Below are 21,307 nucleotides of genomic sequence, written 5' to 3' on the forward strand. Positions count from 1 at the left end.
ATCTATTAAACTTTGTAGGAATCTCATCATGCATTACAAATAGTGATGGTAAAATCCTTACTACCAAAATAATATTTGCTAAAGCAATATTTTTTGGAATAGTCGATCAATTCTTGAGTTAAAGTCATGATAAAGATATGTTCAACAATAACCAAAATTATAGAAATAAAATTAGCTTTTGAAACAAGCAAGTTCAAAAAAAATTAAAACAATAATAAAATCTTAACAAGCCAAAGTTTGATAAAATTCTATAACAAGTATATAAAGTTAAACAAACTTTTTTATTCGTTGAAGAACTAAGCATATAATCAATCTAAGAATTTGTTGTAGTTATTGTTGTCAATGATCAATAATTTATTCTTAAAATATTATTGTTCATCACTTGATGTAAAATAAATTTTTTCAATAAGCCTTTAAAAATTCCAGCAATATCACCTTATTTAAGTGCACTTCTAAATAATATATAACGAACCAAAAAAATATTGACTAAAATATATCTTCTCAAGAACTAATCCTAAGCTTTAGATTATTAATTAGAAAATAAAGAGAAAAACAAGAACTTAAAATAGAAGAGCAAAACCACAAAAATTAGGTAGAAGAAGAGTAAAATTTTCTACAGTAATACTATCCTAAATAATGCAGAAAAACCAACACTAAACAATTTTCTTTAGTCCCTTTTTATATAGAGTTTTTTTTTTTTTGGGGGGGGGGGATAGATGGAATTCCTTCATTATCGACTTTGATTAACCTCTCTCTATAAAATCAAAATTAATCCTAATTTTTTTTTTTATTTAAATCATATGTCTTTTGAGTTGAAATACTATTAAGATTATGCAAAAACAATTTTGAAAAAAATTGACAAGTTCCTCTCATTCAAGTGTTGGACAAAACTATTGGCAGGACTAGATAAAATATTTTTTTATGGACTAGATTCAAGCTCAAAATTTAAGATAACAAAAATAGTCTCTTGCTGTGCAAAAAATTATTTTACAATAAACTCGAGCCTGAGTCTCATGCAGGTTTGAGCTTGAAACTTGCTATTTACTTAGGTCCTCAATCTTCTAAAAATTCAGATTCATTTTGGATCAAATTTTAACTTATCATTTTCTTATTATATAAACAACAATAAAAGGTTGCTTCTTTCACATGCAGGATATAGAGGTTCTTAGAAGGTTTTTGGTTTCTTCAAAACATGTCAACTAATAATACTTTGATATCAATTTCTCATTCATTTATTATTTTTTTTAAAATTATGTAAATATTTCAGGTTAAAGAACTTATGTTAAAGATTAAATTCTAATAAATTTTTAATTAAAAAACTGTTAAGTGAATCTCACTTTTAATCAAATATACACATTAACCCTGATTTTGAACAAAATTTACATGAACTAATGTTTTCAACTTTACCCTGGTGCTTTTGCAAACTTATTCTCAATATTTAACTCAATGATCACCTGGTTCAATCAGCAACCACTTTTCTTTCCTAAATTCCAATGATTATCCATCTAATTAAATGAACATTTACTATGCGCTTGGGAGATGAAGTAAAATATTGGGAAAGCGCGCGGTGGTGATTGAGAATTTTTTTTTTTTTTTTTCTAAACATCTAGAGGTGAGGTCTTTTGTATCTTATTTTTCTATCTTTTGATGAATTTTTTTAATAAGAAAAAATGGTTTAATTGATACTAAAAATAGTATATGATAATTACAATTTTCTTAATAAGAAAAAATTACAAATATAGAAGTTGATTTTAAACAAATGAAAAAATATATGATAACTATTTATAACAGTAATCATTGACTTTCAAGTAGAAACTATATCCTCTGAATTTTAGAATTCTCAGATGAATTATCTAAGTTTTTCTCTTTGGTTATTTTTTTAGTATTGTTAGTAGTCTTGAATTCTGAAATTTTTTTATTACCATTAATTAAGGAATGACGATGATAAATTAATTCTCTTTTTATTATTCCTTTGAGGTACTCGACATTCTTCCATCATCCAAAAATCACCAATTTTGCAATTACTATCAAATTTTCGACAATCTATTTTAAAAAAAAAGTGTAAATATTTGATTTATTTCTTGGTTATGGAAAAATGCTAGCATAAGTTTAAAATAGTTGACATTTATTGCAATTCAAAATGGTGTTATGTTTAAAATATTCAAATTGATAAAATATTTCTTGATCTGTCAAATCCAAAAATAAAATTTTTAATTCAAATAATTCACAGAAAAACAAATATACATATATAAAAGAGAAAAAACTAGAGTTTTTATTAATCACGATGTTTTTTGTGTTACTTTAACCTAAGTACAAAAAGATTTATATAGAATAAATTAAAAATATTATTTTATTTTTAATAAATAAAACAAGATAATATATATATATATATATATATATATATATATATTAACACAGTTATCCTTTTTAGCCTTCTTGATTTTATTCGTAAGGGAAGATGTCACAATATTATCATGCTATATTAACAAAAAATAAATAAATAAATAAGATTGCAATAAAACCATAGATATAAATTTATAGATATTTGGATAATTAAAATATCAGGTCTAGTTAAATTAAATGTTTCTTTGAGTGGTACTATGGATTAGACGCGCATTTTATATTTTTTATTTTCTCCATTGTCAGGCATACTTATTTTGAAACATATTATGCATGACAGATATGCTCTAATTAAAACCTTTCTTCTTCTTTTTTGGTTAGAAGCTATAATTAAAACTCGATTATGAGATAAATGATAATGTTTCCATAAAACAAAAAAGAATTTCATTTCTTTCTATAAAAATTTTCCATGAATTATTTTTTACTTTCACTCAATAAAAGCGCACATACATATAACACAAGTTGTTTGAAACATTTGAATTCAATTCAATTTAATTCAGATATTTTAATAAAATTTTGTATTTAAAATTGTTTTGAGGGTAAAAAATTAGATTTCAAATGAAATTTAAATTCTAAAAATAGTATAAAAATAAATCAGAGGTCAATCTCTCTTATTTACTATAATAAAAAGAAGAAATTAATGTTAAAACTAACTTCCCAAAAATACTATTTTTCTTAAGATTATCATTGAAGAAATATGATAAAGATAATATAAAAAATAAAATGAATAGAACTTTATTTGTTTAAACATGTGAATGCAATTTATTTATTAACTGAGTTAATTTAAATTGAACAGAATTTAATTAATTATATAAATTAATTTTAAATAACCTGTAAAATTCTAATGGCATGCTATAATTGGTTCAGCATGCCTATATCAACATTTATATATGGGAAATAAAGATAAATGTTTTAATTTAAAAAAAAAAAAAGCTAGTAGTTATCTGCGTTTTGGAAAAGTTAGTCAAGAATTTTTTTTTTTTTTTTTTAACAGTCCCATGGCATTGATATGCGATTATGAGTAGTTATGGCTAGTGTATTTATTATATTTACAATTTAGGGCTCAACAAGTATTTATATTTACAAATCTAGGGTCATATCATTTTAATTGGTGAATAAAAAAATTCATTTTCAGTTAATATGGGTCTATTTTTTCTTGTCATCCTTCTTCTTCTTCTTCTTCTTTTTCATGGTTAATGGTTTCTTAGGCTAGCTTGTAATTACTAAGATCTCGTTTGTTTGATGAAAAATGGTTTTTTTGAAAAAAAAATTTAATTTTTTTTGTGTTTATTTTTATTAGAAAAGCTGGTCAACGAAAAATATTTTTCAGTAAAAAAAAAAATTTAACTTAGTTTTTTAGAAAAATATTTTTCTTTTATTTTGGATGGAAAACACTTTCTGGAAGTTATAAAAAATTTAGAAATGTCATATTATTTACTGATTATATCAAATTTGGTGCTCAAACTTTTAATTGCTACACACACACATATTATTTTGAATATTTTATTTTAATTTCATCCCTTAAATTTAATTTTTATATTAACTTTGATCCTCATTTTTGTAATTGTTATTTTCTTTTTCCTTATTATTTTTTAATTAAAATTTTTTATCTATCAAATTTGGTCTTCATTATTTTGATTGTTACTTATTTTATTTGAAATAATTTATGAAATGATAATTATTATTATTTTAATTTTTTCATCTTTCAATTTTTTTATTTATTAGATTTGATCTCTATTATTTTGATTATTATTTATTTTATTTGAGATCATTTATGAAATTATATATTTTTTTTTCAATTTCATTCTCATTCAATTTTTTAATTTGTAAGATTTGTTTCTCATTATTTTAATAAACTTGAAAAAAAAATAAAACATTAATAAGTATTTTTTTAGCTTATTTTTATAACATAAACAAAACACTGAAAAGTTTTTTCCAATTTATTTCTCATTATATTACTAAATATTAGAAAATAATTCACTTTATTAGAATTTACTTTTCTAAAATTCACTTTTAAAAAAAATATACTTTCCAACAAATAAGTAGTATCTAAGATTCATTCTATAATTTTACCTTGAGGATTTTATCAAGCATCTCGTCATCGACCAACCTAAAGAGTCAATAATTTGTTTTTTACTTCTCAATTTTCTTTTTGCACTATTTACTTAATAAAAATATTTTATATACAACTTAGATAAGTGTGTCTTCCATGATATTTAATTAATTTTCACCTTTTGTCCTTTTCTTTTTCCTGTTTTTTATTATACAAATGCAAAAATTTATACCAACCAAATAATAATATCTAACTAAAATTTTAAAAAATTTAGAATCATATGTATAAAAATATTTTCCTAATACTTCATCTCATGCATTTTGCATTGTAATATGTCACTAAATTAAGCTTGAAAAAAATAAAAGTGACTTCATATGTTTGCATATAAATTTTACTGTTTTTATTTTTTTTTTTTATAAAGCATTTCTAAACACGATTGTATAAGTGTTTATAAAAAATTAATTAATTTTTATTAAAAAATAATTTATTTTTTATATTTTAGATCATTTTGATGCGCTGATTTAAAAAATAATTTTTTTAATATATTTTAATATAAAAATTACTTTAAAAAATAATCACAATTAAATTCTCAAACAAATGATAAGTTACATCGTACTCCTACTTTCTTTCATATCTTACCATGCAATATTGTTGATTTCATGCATAAACGCTTCAAAAATGATCTCATATATAAAGCTTTTCTTCTCGAAATAAATTTATTGCACTGCTTTTTTATTATTTTTATCTTTTGTTTTATTTTTTATCGTATAATATTAACCATAAATAAGGCGGATCTCACAGGTAGATCGCACGAAAAAACCATTATTAACTACTAAGTGGTTTCGATTTTCAGAAAAATTATTTAGCAAAAACTTCAAGAGAAATAATTAATATTATTTAACTTTATATGCCATATAAAATTAAAGGGGGTTGGTACCAATTATAACTGCTCGGTAAATAGTAAACATTTTTTTTTTTCGTTTGAAAAATGTAAAAAATATACTTTTAGCATTCCTTTTTTAATATTCCTTATAAAAATTTTGGTATGTGTCAATATCAGAATTAATCACTTTTGTATCTTCTTATTTTTGCCTTTTACGAACGCTAGTCACCTACTCTTTTTAACTCCCTGCACTATTGAGCACATATACCCTACCTCTTGAGTGAAAGAGAGAAGCGAAGTGCAAGCCTTCGTTTTCTTCCATGGAGAAAACGCGAATCTGCAAGATCTGCAACAGACGGTTTGCCAATGGCAAAGCCATGGGTGGACATATGAGATCTCACCTTGCTAAACTACCCCTTCCTCCAAAACCAATCCCACCGCTAGAAACTTACAGCACTCCTAAAAAATCACCACCGTCATCTTCTTCATTAAACTATCCTTTACAAAGCAATAAGCCCACGCAATCCTCTCGATCTATGAAACAGGAAGTCTCCACTGTTTCAAGACCTAATCTTGCTACTCCTTATGATGGAGAGAGTGAGACGGAGTCAACAAGGAAACCCACTCGGAGAAGATCCAAAAGGAGCCGTAAATCAGCTGATGAAGTGGCCGAATCAATGGTGAAAGTGACCGAGTCATCGGAGCAGGTAAGTTCCATATCTTATTTATTGGCTGAAGAAGATGTTGCTTTGTGTCTCTTAATGCTTTCAAGGGATAACTGGTCAGAAGATGCTAAACAAGTTCAAAAAGAAGTGTGTGAATACATAAAGGATCATCAACATGTCAATGAGGTTGAAAGCGATGAAAAAGAGGATTATTTGTTTGGTGTTACTCGTGCTAAATACAAATCACAAGGAAAATTTATATGTGAAACCTGCAAGAAAGGGTTCCAGTCCTATCAAGCTCTAGGTGGACATAGAGCTAGTCATAAAAAGATAAAAATATTAGAAGGTAATGGTAGTGGTTGTGGCGAAGACAATATTAGAAGTGTTGGGAAAAGAATTTTCAAGTGCTCATTTTGTGAGAAAGTATTTGATTCGGGGCAAGCACTCGGTGGACACAAGAAAGTGCACTTCTCTTACTTGCCTGTGACTAATGCTAAAATCTCCATTAATTTGTTAGATCTCAATGTGCCAGCTCTCGAAGGTACTCATGACGATGGTGAAGTCAGTGAGGCTTGGGGTTTCAACATCGTGTAAGAATATCTTCGAAGTAGAGGGAGTGATGCATGAACTGATTGCATTAGTTTTATCTTAGTGCATTGTAGACACAGAGTTTAACATAAATTTTTAATGGTTTTTGTGAACTAGTTTGTTCGGAAATCGAATGTTCTTCCTCGATATAAGTACTTCTTTTATATATATATATATATATATAATACCTACCTATCTTGTTATTGTTTCTTCAGCTTAGCAGAATCAAGAGTCCCTAGCCGACAAGGCCCTTGCTCTTGCTCTCTCATTTTTTCATAAAAAATGTTGTTTACCATGTAAAAGCCAAATTTGGTGCATCTTTAAAAGTAATAGAGAATAAATTCTCATTTAATTTAATTTAGGGTTAAGGGTTATCTTGTTTTGCTTCTCTATCCAGCTGTTTTTAGCTAACTGTTTCCCGAGATCACTCGTTCAAAAAAAATCCTAGAGAGAGAGAGAGTCTATCTTAAGGCCTTTTTTTTTGTTTGTTTGGATATGGGATTTAGCTTTAATTTAGAGTTTACAGTTGGTGAAGAAGCCAAGAACTCGTCCTTCTTATCTTCTCTGCTTTGTTAAATCTTTATTAAAAGGAATAAAAATCACCATTTGGAAATGTTGCATCCATTCTCAGCAGTAATTAAGTCTTCAATGGGTTGGGTTTCTGGGGAGGGCTGATATTTTTGGATATCGATCAAGATGGGAAGTCGCACGCTCTTAGCCCGAAAATATATTGAGATTATCACTCTTATAATTTGACGAACAAAACTCTACAGTACTTATTTGCAGAGTTTTGCGAAGCCATGGCAGTTTGGCCTGGAGTTCTTTAATCATACAAATATTAGCCGAAGTATATCACACTACAATTACAAAATATACAAGAGGCTAAGTAAATCACTCTAGTAATCTACATATATATATATTGCTTCTTTTTTTTTTTTTTGCAATTTTGTTATGAAATTTTATCATCAAACTTTCTTTTCCTCAATTGCAGCCTCTTGTATTCAAATTCGTGGTCAATTTCTAAAAACTTGTCAAGGAAATAAACAATTTAACAAAAGAGAACCAAAGTGTAAAATAAATAGAAATCTTATAGTCAATATCAAATTCGTTATAAAAGGTATTTTTTGGTCCACCTGTTTTCTTTTTTCTTCCTTTGTAGCTCTTATAGTTTTTGCAATTTTAGTTTTGATCCAAAAATTTATTTTATTTACTTTTTAGTCCTTGATTTCAAGAAAAGAGAGAAAAAATCATCGTATTATAGTGATAGAAAGAGAAAGTTGTTGTTTCGCCACAATTTAACGATAAAAAAAATTAATCTTGATGTCTATAAGTTTCATTCGAGTAGAGGACTTCAAATATGGTGGTTCTTCCTATAAACATGCTTGAAAACAAAGAACATGTTTTGATTAACTTTTTTTATTTGGTTGTTTTTTGTTTTTTGTTTTTTGTTTTATAGTAATTTTAGGGTGTTTTGAGGCTGATAAGTGATTTATAAAGGTTTTATGGTATTTATTGGGAATTTCAGGTAAAAATATGATAAAATGAATTTTTAGATAACAAACTTCTTCCTAGATTTTCTGATGACCACAATGGTGGCTGGATTCTAGGCAACAACCTTTGCAAAAGATGTGTCATCTACTTATGTTTTTAAGTCTTGGCATGTAGGCCTAGACTCGTAAGCCCACGTGCTTGTGTTGATTTTATTTTATTTTTAATTTTATCATTTAATATTTAATTGATTTTGAATCGATTTTTATAATTTATTTTGTTTTAATTTATATGAGATTATCTCGGTCTCAAATGAAATCCTGACATTTTGTTAGTTCTCAATTTTGCAAGCTTTTATTTTTTATGTTGTATAATTAAATAAGAAATACTTCAAAAATAAAATCATTAAAGCTAGTTGAATCTATGATCTAAATCTTAGGTTTGACTGATTAAGCAGCAAAACCTAGTTGATCTAATATGTCACGGCCTTAATATTTTTTTTTAAATGCCATCTTTATTTTCAAAAAAAAAAAAAAAAAAACTAAATCATATTTCTGCCTGTCATTCAGATTATCTTTGAACTTGTCAAGTTGATCGAATCACATCAGGATAATTCTCCCATGATTTAATTTGAAACTCAAAATAGATAAAAAAAAATTAGATTTTTCACTCTTAATGAACATATTGTTATGCATCTTCTTTCCTTATTATTATTAAAAATTTACTAATCAATTCACTTTTAATGACCAAAATACTGAGGTTTTATAGACTTGTAGGTTCATATTTGATGCCTAAATCAATATTTTACATGTATGTTATTATTAGTTTTTCTTACTAAGTGCATTGCATATGTAGTATTCAACTATATATTTAATAATTTTTATTAGTTTTTCATATATTGTTAAATTAAGTAATAGCTAGAAAATATAAAGTCCACATATATGTATATGCATATGATGAGAACTTTTTAAAAAAAATTCTCCAAAATCTCATAAACTTTTTCTATAAGCATACTTAAAAACTAAAATAATGTACTCTTTTCTATATCATGCTTTTAGAAATAAAGTTTCATATGTTTTTTTAATAAAAAGAGACAGAGAGAGAGAGAAGGTTATATTCTTTCTTGGATTCCACATCAAAAAATGTTTTGAATAAAATAAAATGTATTTTTTTTCTAAAATTTTGTATATTAGCCTAAGTATATCACACTACAATTACAAAATATACAAGAGGTTAAGTTAATCACTATAGTAATCTAGAGTGTATTATATAGCTTTTTTTAAAAAAAATTTGTTCTGAAATTTTATATTCAAACTTTTTTTTTCAATTACTACCTTTTATATTCAAATTCATGGCCAATTTCTAGACATTTGTCAAGGAAATAAACAATTTAACAAAAACGAACCAAAATATAAAATAAAGAGAAATTTTATAGTCAATATCAAATTCGCTATAAAATGTATTTTTTGGTCAACCTATTTTCCTTTTTCTTCCTTTATAACTCTTACAGTTTTCGCAATTTTAGTTTTGATCTAAAAGTTTATCTTATTTACTTTCAATCCCTGGTTTTGAGAGATGAGAAAAATTCATCGTATTACGATGATAGAAAGAGAAAGTTGTTGTTTCACCACATTCTGGTGATAAAAATGATCGATTTTTATGTCAACAAGTTTTATTTAATTATAGGAGTTCGATTATGGTGGTTCTTCCTATAAAAATGCTTAAAAATATAGAATATGTTTTGTTTAAGCTCTTTGATTTGGTTGCTTTTTGTTTTTTGAGTGATTTTAAGGTATTTTCAGGTTGGTAAATAGTTTATGAAATTTTTATGGTATTTATTTGGAATTTTCAAGTAAAAATATGTTAAATGAATTTTAAGCCAAAAACTTCATCCTTAATTTTCCGACCACAACAATAGTGTTTGGATTCTAGGCAACAACTCTGGCAGACGAGGTGTAATGTGCTTATGTTTTTTGGTCTTGGCACGTAAGCCTAGACTCGTAGACTCATGTGCCTAGTTTTTTTTTTTTTTAATTTTATCATTCAAATTTTTAATTGATTTAAATCAATCTTCATTATTTGTTTTGTTTTAATTTTTATGAGGTTATCGTGGTCTTAAATGAAATCCTGACATTTTGTTAGCGCCCAATTTTGAGAGCCTTTATTTTTTATGTCAAAAAATTAAATAAAAAATAGTTAAAAAATAAAATAATTAAAACCAGTTGAGTCAATGACCTGAATGTTAGGTTTGATTGGTTAAGCAGCAAAACTTGGTCGATCTAATATGTCACCGACATCTTAATAGTTTTTTCAAAAAATTTTATCTTGATTTTTTTTAAGAACAAAAAAAAACAAACAAACCATGTTTATGCCTATTTTTCGAATTACCTTTGAACTCGTTAAGTCGATCAGATCATATCAAGATAATTTTCATATGATTTAATTTAAAACTCAAGATACACAAGAAATTAGATTTTTTTTTATTTTTAATGAACATATTGTTATACATCTTCTTTCTTTATTATTATTGAAATTTACTAATAAATTCACTTTTAATGAACAAAATACTAAGAGGTTTATATATATATATATATATATATATATATAGACTTGTAAGTTCATATTTGATATTTAAATCAATATTTTACATGTATTTTATTTTTAGTTTTTCTTGCTAAGTGCATCGTATGTGTAGTATTCAACTATATGTTTAATAATTTTTATTAGTTTTTAATGTTTCATTAATTAATAGCTATAAAATATAAATTCCACATATATCTATATGCATACCTCAAGAACTTCTAAAAAATAATTCTCCAAAATCTCATATAATTTTTCTATAAGCATACTTTAAAACTAAAATAATGTACTTTTTTCTATATCATGCTTTTAGAATAAAGTTTCATATGTTTTTTTAATAATAATAAAAAGTTATATTCTTTCTTGGATTCCACATCAAAAAAATGTTTTGAATAGAAGAAAATGTATTTTTTCTAAAAAGTCAGCATATGGTATCATAAGATTATAACTAAGGATTTCTTATAAAATTAATCTAATTAAATAGTTTGTTGAATTTTATATAATTTTATGATATTTTTAATTTTAATTATACTTGGGTGTATAAAAATAATAAATAAATCAATATAAGTATTATAAATTATTTGTTTAAGGAATTGAAAATTAGATATTAATCTTTTTTTTTAGAGAATAATACAAATCATATCTTGGAATCTTATCTAATAATGTAAGGTTTTTGGATTGGGATAATGTTTTAACAAGGTATCAGAGCAAAATTGATTAAGTGGTCAAAAGTTTAAATTTCATCACTCTCATTCTATTTGTTTATGTAAGTTTCAAGTTTAAAGAGTTTTTCGCTTGAAGAGGTGTGTTAGATAACAATATAAATCATATTTTAGAGTCTTACCTAACAACATAAACTTTTGAGTTGAGATGATTTCTTGATATGGTATCACAACAGTGTTAATCTAGTAGGCACAAATTCATACCTTATCATCCTCTTTCATATGATAAAATTAATAGTACGATATAGTGTGAGTCTATGTAAGTTTTAAGTTTAAAGAATTTTTTTTTTTCTAGAAGATGTTAGATAATAATATAAATTATATCTTGGAGTTTTACCTTACAACTTAAAAATTTAGGTTGAGATAATTCTTTAATATTTTTTATATTAGTAATCAATGTATAAAGGTTTAATAAATATTTTATAAATATTTTTTTATGCTTAAAAGAGTAAAATAAAAATAATTTAAGACAATAATCAATGATTCCATATATATATATAGTTTTGATAGTCAAACTAAAATTCTAATAAGGCACTACAAAGGGAATTTTAAAAGATTATTTTATTTTATTAAGGTTTTATTTTTTTTGTGTTTTTTTTTAAAATTGGATATTTATTTTTAATTTCATCCTTTAATATTAGGGTTGATTGAGAATTATACTTTATAATTTATTTTGATTTATTTTTATGGGGTTATCCTGGTCTCATATTTGACATGTTGACTCGAGTTTACTTGGATTTTTTTTTTAAATTTCATTCTTTAACATTGGGTTAATTGGAATTTGACCTTCATAATTTATTTTGATTTTATTTATATAAAGTTATTATAGTCTCACAACTTGGATTTTGAATTTGGAATATTAACTCGAATTGACCTGGATTGATACAATATGTTGTTGTCTAAACATTAAAAAGAAAGATATCGTTTTGATTTTTTAGTCAAAGGATATTTTTATTTGTTTTCCAAATTATTTTTAAACCCATCAAGTTAATCTGAAGATATTAAATTAACTTCCACACTATTTAACATTTTTATACTAGAAAAACATTAATAATGCTTTGATTATTTATTTTATTTTATTCAACTCGTAACATAGCAGCCCGAGCCAATAATGTATAACAACTAAAAAACTTTGTGCCCATAAAATACGTGAGGAGGTGTGAAAGGGCAAGATGTTATATTCCATGTTAGAGTACAGGTACATGTATCTCTCTCTCTCTCTCCATATATTGAAACAGAATCCATGGTGGTTGCCCTGCGGGGGTCAATTTATTTCTATAAAGAAAACCTAATATTAAAATACAAATCAAAATGGAAATCATCGTGGAAGCCTTTACTGCAATTCGTGAATGAAAGGAAGTCCCCTTTCTTTGTCCCTTTGACATGCATTTCAGTCCTAACTCAACGTGCCATCAACTCCTCAATGAAATTATTTTAATAAACCATGCATGCAACTTCATACATCCTCGGCCTTTCCTCTCTCTCTCTATATATATATATATATATGGTATCAAAGCGTCCTCTAACCGAACTTAATTGATCAATTTAAAAAAAAAAAAAAAAATTGTCAGGAACAATAAAATGGAATACCCTCTCACGCGTCGACGGCAGCCACCAGCGCCATTGTCACCATCACCGTGCCTTAGTCGAAGTAGAAGTGAAGCCGAAAACCATTCAAGCTCGCTAACCACGAACCGAAGTTTGGTTAATAACCGATCAAAATCAACTACAAGATCAAGAAATGAAAATGTAAACCCTTCATGTAATTATACTACTGGCACTTCTTTAACTAACATGCACAAGAAACCTGGCAGTCAACATAAGGAGAGCGGAGGCAAAGATGGATTTGTTAAGTTCTTGCACCGAGGCAGTACTAGTCCACGTAACAGCTCTGCTGCACTTAAGAGGACGAAGTCTTCAGCAGGGTCTTCACAGTCAGCATGGGCATTATCACCTGGACGATCTCCTGTGTTTCCGACACCAGAGTCATCACCAGGGATTGGTGGAGATAAGAGAGGGAAGGTTAAAGGTAACGGTGGTGGTGGTGGTGGTGCTATGAATAGTGTTTTGAGGTACTTCAAGCAAAAGAAGGTGAATCCAATCCAAGAAGAGGAGTACCATAGGTTTAGGGTTTTGTACAATAGGCTGTTGCAGTGGAGGTTTGTGAATGCTAGGGCTGATGCTGCTATGTCCTATGTGAAGACAGTTGCTGAGGTAAGTTTCAATTACTTACAGGTTACAATCTAGGTAACTAGGTAGCTAGCACTAACAACAAGAAATTTTAATTTCATGGTGCGAGAACTCATATCAAATAAAACAGGCAGGCGCACCGTTTCGTGTTTATGAACTCGATTCAACTGCTCAATCTTAATTCCAGATTAGTGTAATTATCCATGTTCTAACTTTTTCCATCTCTACTTCCTTTCCAGGATAAATTATTTCATGTTTGGCTTAGAATCGTCAACACGAGAAATATCATACTAGAAAAGCGAATTCAAATCCGAAAGCTGAAGCACGAGGTCAAATTGTGTCAAATTATCAACCCACAAATGAAACTGCTTAATGAATGGGCAAAATTAGAGGGTAAAAACTTTGAAGCAGTGGGCAGAGTGACAAGGAAACTATCAGCATTATCAGTCAAACTCCCTCTTGAAGAAGATGCTAAGGTATTTCATGATTAGAGCGGTGTCTACTTAATTTGTTTAATTTAAATTCTTTTCAGAAAATTAATTTCTTGATTCCTCTACAGGGAGATGTGGAATCAGTCTACTTAGCTATTAGCAATGCTGCGCAGGTCATGGATAGCATAGAAGGGACCTTAAATAAATTCCTCTCCCAGGTTAAATATTTGTGTCTTCTTTTCCTGGGCTGATATGATTATTTACGTGTGGCATATACTCAAAAACTACATTGTTCAACAGGTCGAGAAAGTCCTTTTTCTGATTACAGAGCTTTCAAGCACACTGCAAAATCAAGATGAAAGCTTGGAGGAAATGGAGAAAACAATAACCGTAGTTGCTAAACTAGTGGTGAGCTTAGTAGAGCTGTTACCTTAGAACTTCCTATAGTATTTTATATATCATAATCTTCCTTTGTTCCTTAATAATACCTCATCAGAAAAACAACCATAAATTAATTTCTTAAAACGAGCCAGCCTTATGCCTGAATTCGTTTCGAAATTGGGTTTTGAGCCACTGACCTGGTGATATTTGACCGCTTACAGAAAAATCTGAAGCTGGACCCAATTTCAGCTAATTATGTGAAATCAGGCGCTTGGACTTGAATCCACATATTCAAGTTCGGGTAAGAGGTTTCAAAGGGGTTCAAGTAACTTGATTTCACTTGAGTTGTGTCAGAATTGTTAAGTTTATTTACACGGTAAAAAGAAAAACAGAGAGAAAAAACGTTTTCTTTGATGTTTTAAATATTTACTTTGTGATCATCTTTTTCAGGCATGGGAGAAAAGTGTGAGGGTTCATCTCTTGCAAATAGGCCAGGATTCAGAGGAAGAGGAAGCTGTCACAAGACACGATTAAATGACAAAAGGACAAAGCTACGTTTATATTTTTCTTTTTAGAACAAGAGATCAGTCCCATTCTTTTTCCGCTATTTGTACGGGGGCTGTGGAAATAGGAAAAAACATTATTTGGTTCTAACTGAGGTTCGCAATGGTAGCATTGTTATTCCATTTCTAAGTTTTGTGCGCTAAAACAAATGGTTTGGTCTCCATAAATCTACAGCCGCTATCAACTTGAAACTCATATTCATGATTTCAAGGTAAAGAAACTCATATGCTGTGATACGACAGCAAAAGAGCTCAGATTTCTGGTTCCGCATTCGCAAAAGTTCTTTGATTATTTACTGAGAATTATATAGCTCAAGAACCCTAATCTTGACATCATGATTTTGAGTTGACTATCAAACCTATATAGAGACAGATTTGATTATATAGGCTAATGATTGAAACTCAAACTTAGCAAGAGAAGTTACACCTTCAACATTATGAGAGATGATTGTGGACTTGTGAATGAATCGTGAGAGACACAGGCCCTACAGTGCAGGCTCAAGCATGGTGTAGAAAGCTGATGGGCCTTAAGGGTTTAAGACCAACCTTCGAGCTTCGAATGATGGCTGAGGATAAATGCAAATGAACCTCAACAGATGCAAGGGTCCAAGGGACTGCGTAAGTACCTCCAGCAGGTTATATAGATCATCAACGTTCCAGTATAATATTGGGGACCCTTGGAAAGTTAAACCACTTTGCTGTGAAGGTTTTGAAATATTCTACTCCTCACTATTGCATAAGAATCTCATAATAGCTTGAAAAGGTACTGTTCTTGATCGACCCCCTGCTTGTTTTTGTGGTCGTTTTCTTCCTTTTCCAGTTATGAAGATGTTACAGAAAGCAAGAAAGTACTTATGGCATTCACATGAATAAACTGTTAGATTTAAATTGACAATCCCTCTTTTCCCTTCCTAAGATAATCTATTTCGAACGTTCAAATTCAAACAAATCCTCCTTGCATTCATTATTTAGATATCAATAAATCTCAGGCTAGTAGTGCTCACACATATGCATTGTATGGTCATTTAAGAGCTTATTCCTCTCTACTGCTTCCCTCTTCGGGTAATTCGAGTATGTAAAAACGATGTTTTATGAAAATTTATTTAAAAAAAAAAACAATTTTTATTTTAATACATTATTAAACAATCAATCACTGCTCCCAGATACATTGGTTGACTTTTCATGCTAAAAACCTTTGTCCTTGGATACTTTTGACCCCACCCTCCATGCCTTTCCATACTAACAATCATTAACTTTAATTAATTATAAGTGTCACACAGAAAAAGGTCATAACGCAATATCACATTAAAGTAATTAGAACAAGAACACTTGAAAATATATGAAAGGAAAAGAAAAGAAAAATCACTTCTCCTATACCAATCCCCGCCATTTGAAAAATAACATTTAGGAAAAAGAAAAGGAAAAAGAAGATAAAACCGGTAAAATTAATCATATTAACATTCAACTGCAGGCTTTTGAGCAATAGCCCCACCATCAGTAACAATGTGGCCGCCACCACCAACACTAACTATATTTCCAGGCAATTTCCTCTTGGGCTTGGCTGCTTGCAGCATCAACACTACATCCCTCATCGACGGTCGGTCTGCCGGATTCTGGCTGGTGCATAGCAAAGCAATTCTAAGCATTTGCATCATTTCTTCCCTCACAGATGCAATGGATGCTCCAGCATTCTTGTCCAGAATGTCATTTATACCATCCTTAGTCTTTATCTTAGACCTTACCCAATCAACAATGCTGTTACCATCCCCAAACTCAGCATCGACTGACCTTTTACCACTTATAATCTCCATTAACACCACCCCGTAACTATAAATGTCACTCTTCTCGTCAACTTGTAGTGTGTATGCATACTCTGCGCAAAGGAGAGAAGAAAGCAATACATCAGCCACCCAAATCAATCCAAAACACTAAAGAAATCATGCCTAGTGCATCAAGAAGTCAAAAACTGCAATGAATGAAAGGATCTCAAAGAATTTCTTTGTGGGGTCCAACTGTATATGGTAAATCCACCCCCCCCCCAAAAAAAAAAAAAAGAGAGAGAGTGGAGGGTTCACGCGCAAAAGTGAGTGCGCCATGCACTTAAAGGTTTCAAACAGTTCCAAGTTCGCGGCGCCAATAGAAGGAATGACGCCGCCCAGCCCCGCCACAGCACTCTGTACTGTAGTACTATCCACTCCTCCTCTTGCAATTGCAAAATCAAATATGGATGGATGTCTTTCATACCGCAATAATCAAGAAAATAACACCACAGAATAGTGTTTTTCTTTTTTAATGTGGCATTATCTTCAATTTGCGTGTTCTGTTTCAAGATTTGACACCCCCATATCTTAGATGGACCAACAAAACGAACTAAACAGAGAAAGACAAAAGGTCTCCTAGAACTTTAAACGTAACCAGCTTCTGTCCAGTACTGTTTGCAAACAAGCCAGACTTGGACTCTTAAGTAAACAAAAGCAAGCAAGCAATATTAATTATTACGTTGAAGATCACCATTCTCCTGGAAAGAAAACAGAGTTTCTATACTTTCCGTCCAACTCGTGAATCTAGTACCCTTGCGACGCATTTGTCTTTACTCTTTTGTTTTCTTTGTTATCCCAACATCACTTAATTAAGTTGTTTATGGCAACGAAGTAAAGGGAGAGAGCAGCTGCAGTGCCGAACAACAGGGTCTAAATTCTTACAGAAACTGACTATTAACAATTAAATTCCAAGATCTTGATATAAGGATCCGTTCCCTTGTTTTATGTTTCTCTCAGAAATGAAATGCATTTGACACTAACAAATTCCAAACTAGCATAAATTGTACCATCAAATAAAATAGAGAGGAACAGAGACAGGACCATACCTGGTGCAATGTAGCCATAAGAACCAGCAATGACAGACATGGACTCATCACTTTGGATCAACTTTGCCACCCCAAAATCTGCCACTCTAGCCTCCATCTCACCGTCCAATAATATATTACTAGGCTTAAGATCACGGTGCACAATCACAGGATCACAATCATGATGCAAATAACAAATCCCCTGTGCCACACCCAGTGCAATCTTGTACCTCGTAAACCAATCAGCCACCAAATTCGCTCCCTTGTTCTTCCCATGCAACAAATCCTCTAAATTCCCGTTTGGCATGTACTCGTACAGCAGCATTGTGCACTCCCTGTTGCTGCAACATCCCAACAATCTCACTATGTTCCTATGCCTCACATTACCTAAAACTTCCACCTCAGCTAACACCCCTCTCCTCCGTCTGATATTCTCCTTGTGCTTACCCCACAACTTTTTCACTGCTATGATCTCGCCACCTGGCATTTCGGCCTTGTAGACCGTCCCCGTTGACCCCATCCCTAAAATCTTATCAGACATTGATAGACACTCAAGCACATCATCAGCCGTGAAATTCAACCGTTGAAAGGCGGTTAATTTCCACGGTCCGATCTCTCGATCATCACTATATCTACGGCTGTAATTCGCATGGAAACACCTAGTCCCAGCCACTAGCAGAAACAGGCCAATACCAAAAGCAGCTGCCATAATCCACACTATAGCCCCAGCAGTCCTTTTGGGCTGCTGTTTATGGCGGACCTCCATTTCTCCGGCCCCCAGTGTATCCGCAGCGCACGGCTTCGGCAGAACCCCACCGCATAAGCCTAGATTGCCAGAAAAGGAGGAGGGATGCAAATTTGGGAAAATTGTACCGGACGCAGGGATTGGACCCGTTAACGAATTATAGGACACATTAAAGCTCTCCAAAGTCGAGCAATTAGCAAAATTTGAAGGAATGGAACCGGTGAGTAAATTACGGGACAAATCGACATCAGCGATGGCAGGAAGTGTAGAAATCTCCCACGGAATAATACCAGTAAGAGAATTGCTGCTTAAATCAAGTGAAAGAAGCCTCCCACAATGACCAATATTCCATGGAATGCTGCCATCTAACAAATTCTCTTGCAATTCTAGCTTGTACAGATTGCTGCATCCGATGAAATCTGGTATTTTGCTCTTGAGCTTGCATGAGCTGGCGGAAAAAATCCGAAGATTCGGCGCGCTCCAAATGTTGTTCGGTAAAGCAGTGTGGAAGTAGTTTCCAGAAATGTTCAAGAATTGAAGCTCTTGGGAATTGCCTAGATCATCAGGAATTTCACCTGTGAAGTTATTCTTGCTTAAATCCACGAAGGAAAGATTAGACAAGAGGCCGAATCCGTAAGGGATAGAGCCGTTGAGTTGGTTGTCTTGGATTCGGAACCTGTATAAAGAGGTGCAGTTTGCTAGAGAATCTGGTAAATTACCAAAAAATTTGTTGGAGAACAGAATGAGCTTGTAAAGCTTGTTTCCTTGGCACATATTTGGAGGAATTGGGCCTGAGAGCGAGTTGTTTGAGACGTCGACCCACAGTAGATTCCCATTGGAACCAAGGTTTTGCGGGAGGATTCCCGTTAGGTTGTTGTTCCAGAGAGCTAACGTGTCAAGATATGGTAACTCGCCAATTCCCGGTGGTATCTCGCCGGTGAGTTCATTTTTCAGCAAACTCAACCTGGTTAGCTCTTTCAAGGAAGATAATCCCTCTGGAATTGTTCCTGAAAGCTGATTATCGGATAAGTCAAGTGCTTTCAGAGCTTTCAAATTGGTGTAGCTCACCGGAATTTCACCAGTAAACTGGTTCTTGAAAAGGAGTAAGTTCTCGAGTTTGGTAAGATTTCCGAGTTGTAGTGGGAGATTGCCTGATAGATTACACTGTGAGATATCTAGGTACTGGAGATTAGTCAACAATGCAAATTCTTCTGGTACATTGCCTGATAGGAGTTCATTGTAGCCAAGCTCCAGGTGCTCGAGCTGGATCAAGAATCCTAAATCGGGTGGCAATGGTCCTTCCAGTTCATTTCCAGCTAAGTCCAGGTACTTCAATTTCAGGAAGCTTCCATAACTCCTTGGAATTTCTCCCTTGAAGTAGCTTCCACCAAGGTTGAGCTCCTCCAAGAAGCGCAGCTTGGCAAATTCTTTAGGCAATGGACCTGTAAAGCTGTTGCTGTAGGCATTGAAGACTCTCAAAAACTTGAGCTTGGAAATCCCAGGTGGGAATTCTGAATTGAAGTTGTTGTGGCTGATGTCAAGAATCCTGAGGTCACTTAGTTCAAATATGAGAGGTGAAAGAAGCCCATCAAATGCATTCCCACTCAAATTGAGGTGAACTAAGCTGGTTAAGTATCTAATTTCAGCTGGAATAACACCAGAAAGATTGCGGTGGGAGAGATCAAGTGATGTGATTTGAGAAGTTGTTGGGTTGCACTTGACGCCAGACCATGAACACCAAACTGGGTCTTGGATTGAAGCCTTGGACAAGTTCCAGTCATGGAAAGTGTTGAGAGGGTCTTTGAGGGAGGTCTTTATGGAGAGAAGAGAGTGGAGAGGGAGAGGGGGAGTCGAAGCAGAGAAAACTAGAAGAGAAGTTTTGAACAGGTAGAAGAAGAAGGAGAATGTAACTAGAAAGGAAAGAAAAGGAAGTTTCATGGTTGTGGGGAAGTGAGAAATCTGGTTGAGAGAAGTGTGGAGTCAAGAGAGGTAGATTTAAGGGAAGGAAGGTTTTGATAGAGAGAGATGATTATGCTTTTTGAGAGTGCTGGCTGCAGAGGGTGTTTCATCATGATTGTTTTGCTGAGCTTCAGTGGGTTTTCTTGGTGCCAAATGCCGATGGTGGGTGGGTAAATGAAAAAAAAGAAAAAGAAAAAAAGAGAAATAGGGAAACTACTTGCTACTGTAACTATCTGATTATGATACGTAGCTCCCTTACTCCTTACTTCCATTTCTATCTTTTATCTCTCTTTGATTTCTTCTTCTCACCTCACCTGTTCTTGTGAAATACCTGTATTTTTCCTCGTATACTTTCGGTTTTCTTGGATTTCTTTTTCTTTTCTTTTGTTCCCCCCTTTCATGATTCCGTGTTCCCTTTTTCTTTGCTTAATAATGTGATCAAAATTATGAGTCACTGTTACAATCGTCCCTCTCAGGATCCAAGAAAGTCATTTCAATCTCCCACCCTATTCTTCTCAAATCAAAACTATTAACCATCCGCTCTTCCCTACTTGGGGTTTCCACAAGTAAGGTGACTCGAGCCTTCTGTTGTGTAATATAATTCTAGGCAGGGATGTTTAGAAAAAACCATTTAAGTATGTATAATTCTCTTGCTGTATGTATACTGGATGCACGACCAAGGTACATGCTTGTGGCTTGTCACCTGTCAGAAATTGTCTTTTATTACCCTCACATTTTGGGATTGCAAGTCTTCAACAGAACTTGGCGGGGACGTTTCAAACTCTTTGAATTGCCCATAATGTCCATTAATTTA

The 21,307-nt window shown here is 31.4% G+C and overlaps 3 protein-coding genes across 3 annotated transcripts; 2 read left to right on the top strand and 1 right to left on the bottom strand.

Moving 5' to 3' along the window:
- The first annotated feature begins 5,588 nt into the window (after window positions 1-5,588).
- Window positions 5,589-6,708, top strand: LOC118038650 (zinc finger protein ZAT9). Its single transcript, XM_035045071.2, has one exon. The coding sequence runs from the start codon at window positions 5,657-5,659 to the stop codon at window positions 6,593-6,595; it is 939 nt and encodes a 312-aa protein (XP_034900962.1). The 5' UTR covers window positions 5,589-5,656; the 3' UTR covers window positions 6,596-6,708.
- A 6,465-nt stretch (window positions 6,709-13,173) lies between these two features.
- On the top strand, window positions 13,174-14,915 carry LOC118038688 (QWRF motif-containing protein 7). Its single transcript, XM_035045110.1, has 5 exons — window positions 13,174-13,593; window positions 13,809-14,045; window positions 14,129-14,218; window positions 14,301-14,408; window positions 14,832-14,915. Exons 1-5 carry the CDS (start codon window positions 13,174-13,176, stop codon window positions 14,913-14,915), a joined length of 939 nt encoding a protein of 312 aa, XP_034901001.1.
- A 1,314-nt stretch (window positions 14,916-16,229) lies between these two features.
- Window positions 16,230-20,606, bottom strand: LOC118038648 (uncharacterized). Its single transcript, XM_035045070.2, has 2 exons — window positions 17,811-20,606; window positions 16,230-16,817 (listed from the first exon to the last, which is right to left on the bottom strand). The coding sequence occupies exons 1-2, from the start codon at window positions 20,470-20,472 to the stop codon at window positions 16,399-16,401; spliced, it is 3,081 nt and encodes a 1,026-aa protein (XP_034900961.1). The 5' UTR covers window positions 20,473-20,606; the 3' UTR covers window positions 16,230-16,398.
- Window positions 20,607-21,307: the final 701 nt, after the last annotated feature.

Source organism: Populus alba, chromosome 1 (assembly GCF_005239225.2).
Source record: "Populus alba chromosome 1, ASM523922v2, whole genome shotgun sequence".
NCBI classification, from domain to species: domain Eukaryota; kingdom Viridiplantae; phylum Streptophyta; class Magnoliopsida; order Malpighiales; family Salicaceae; genus Populus; species Populus alba.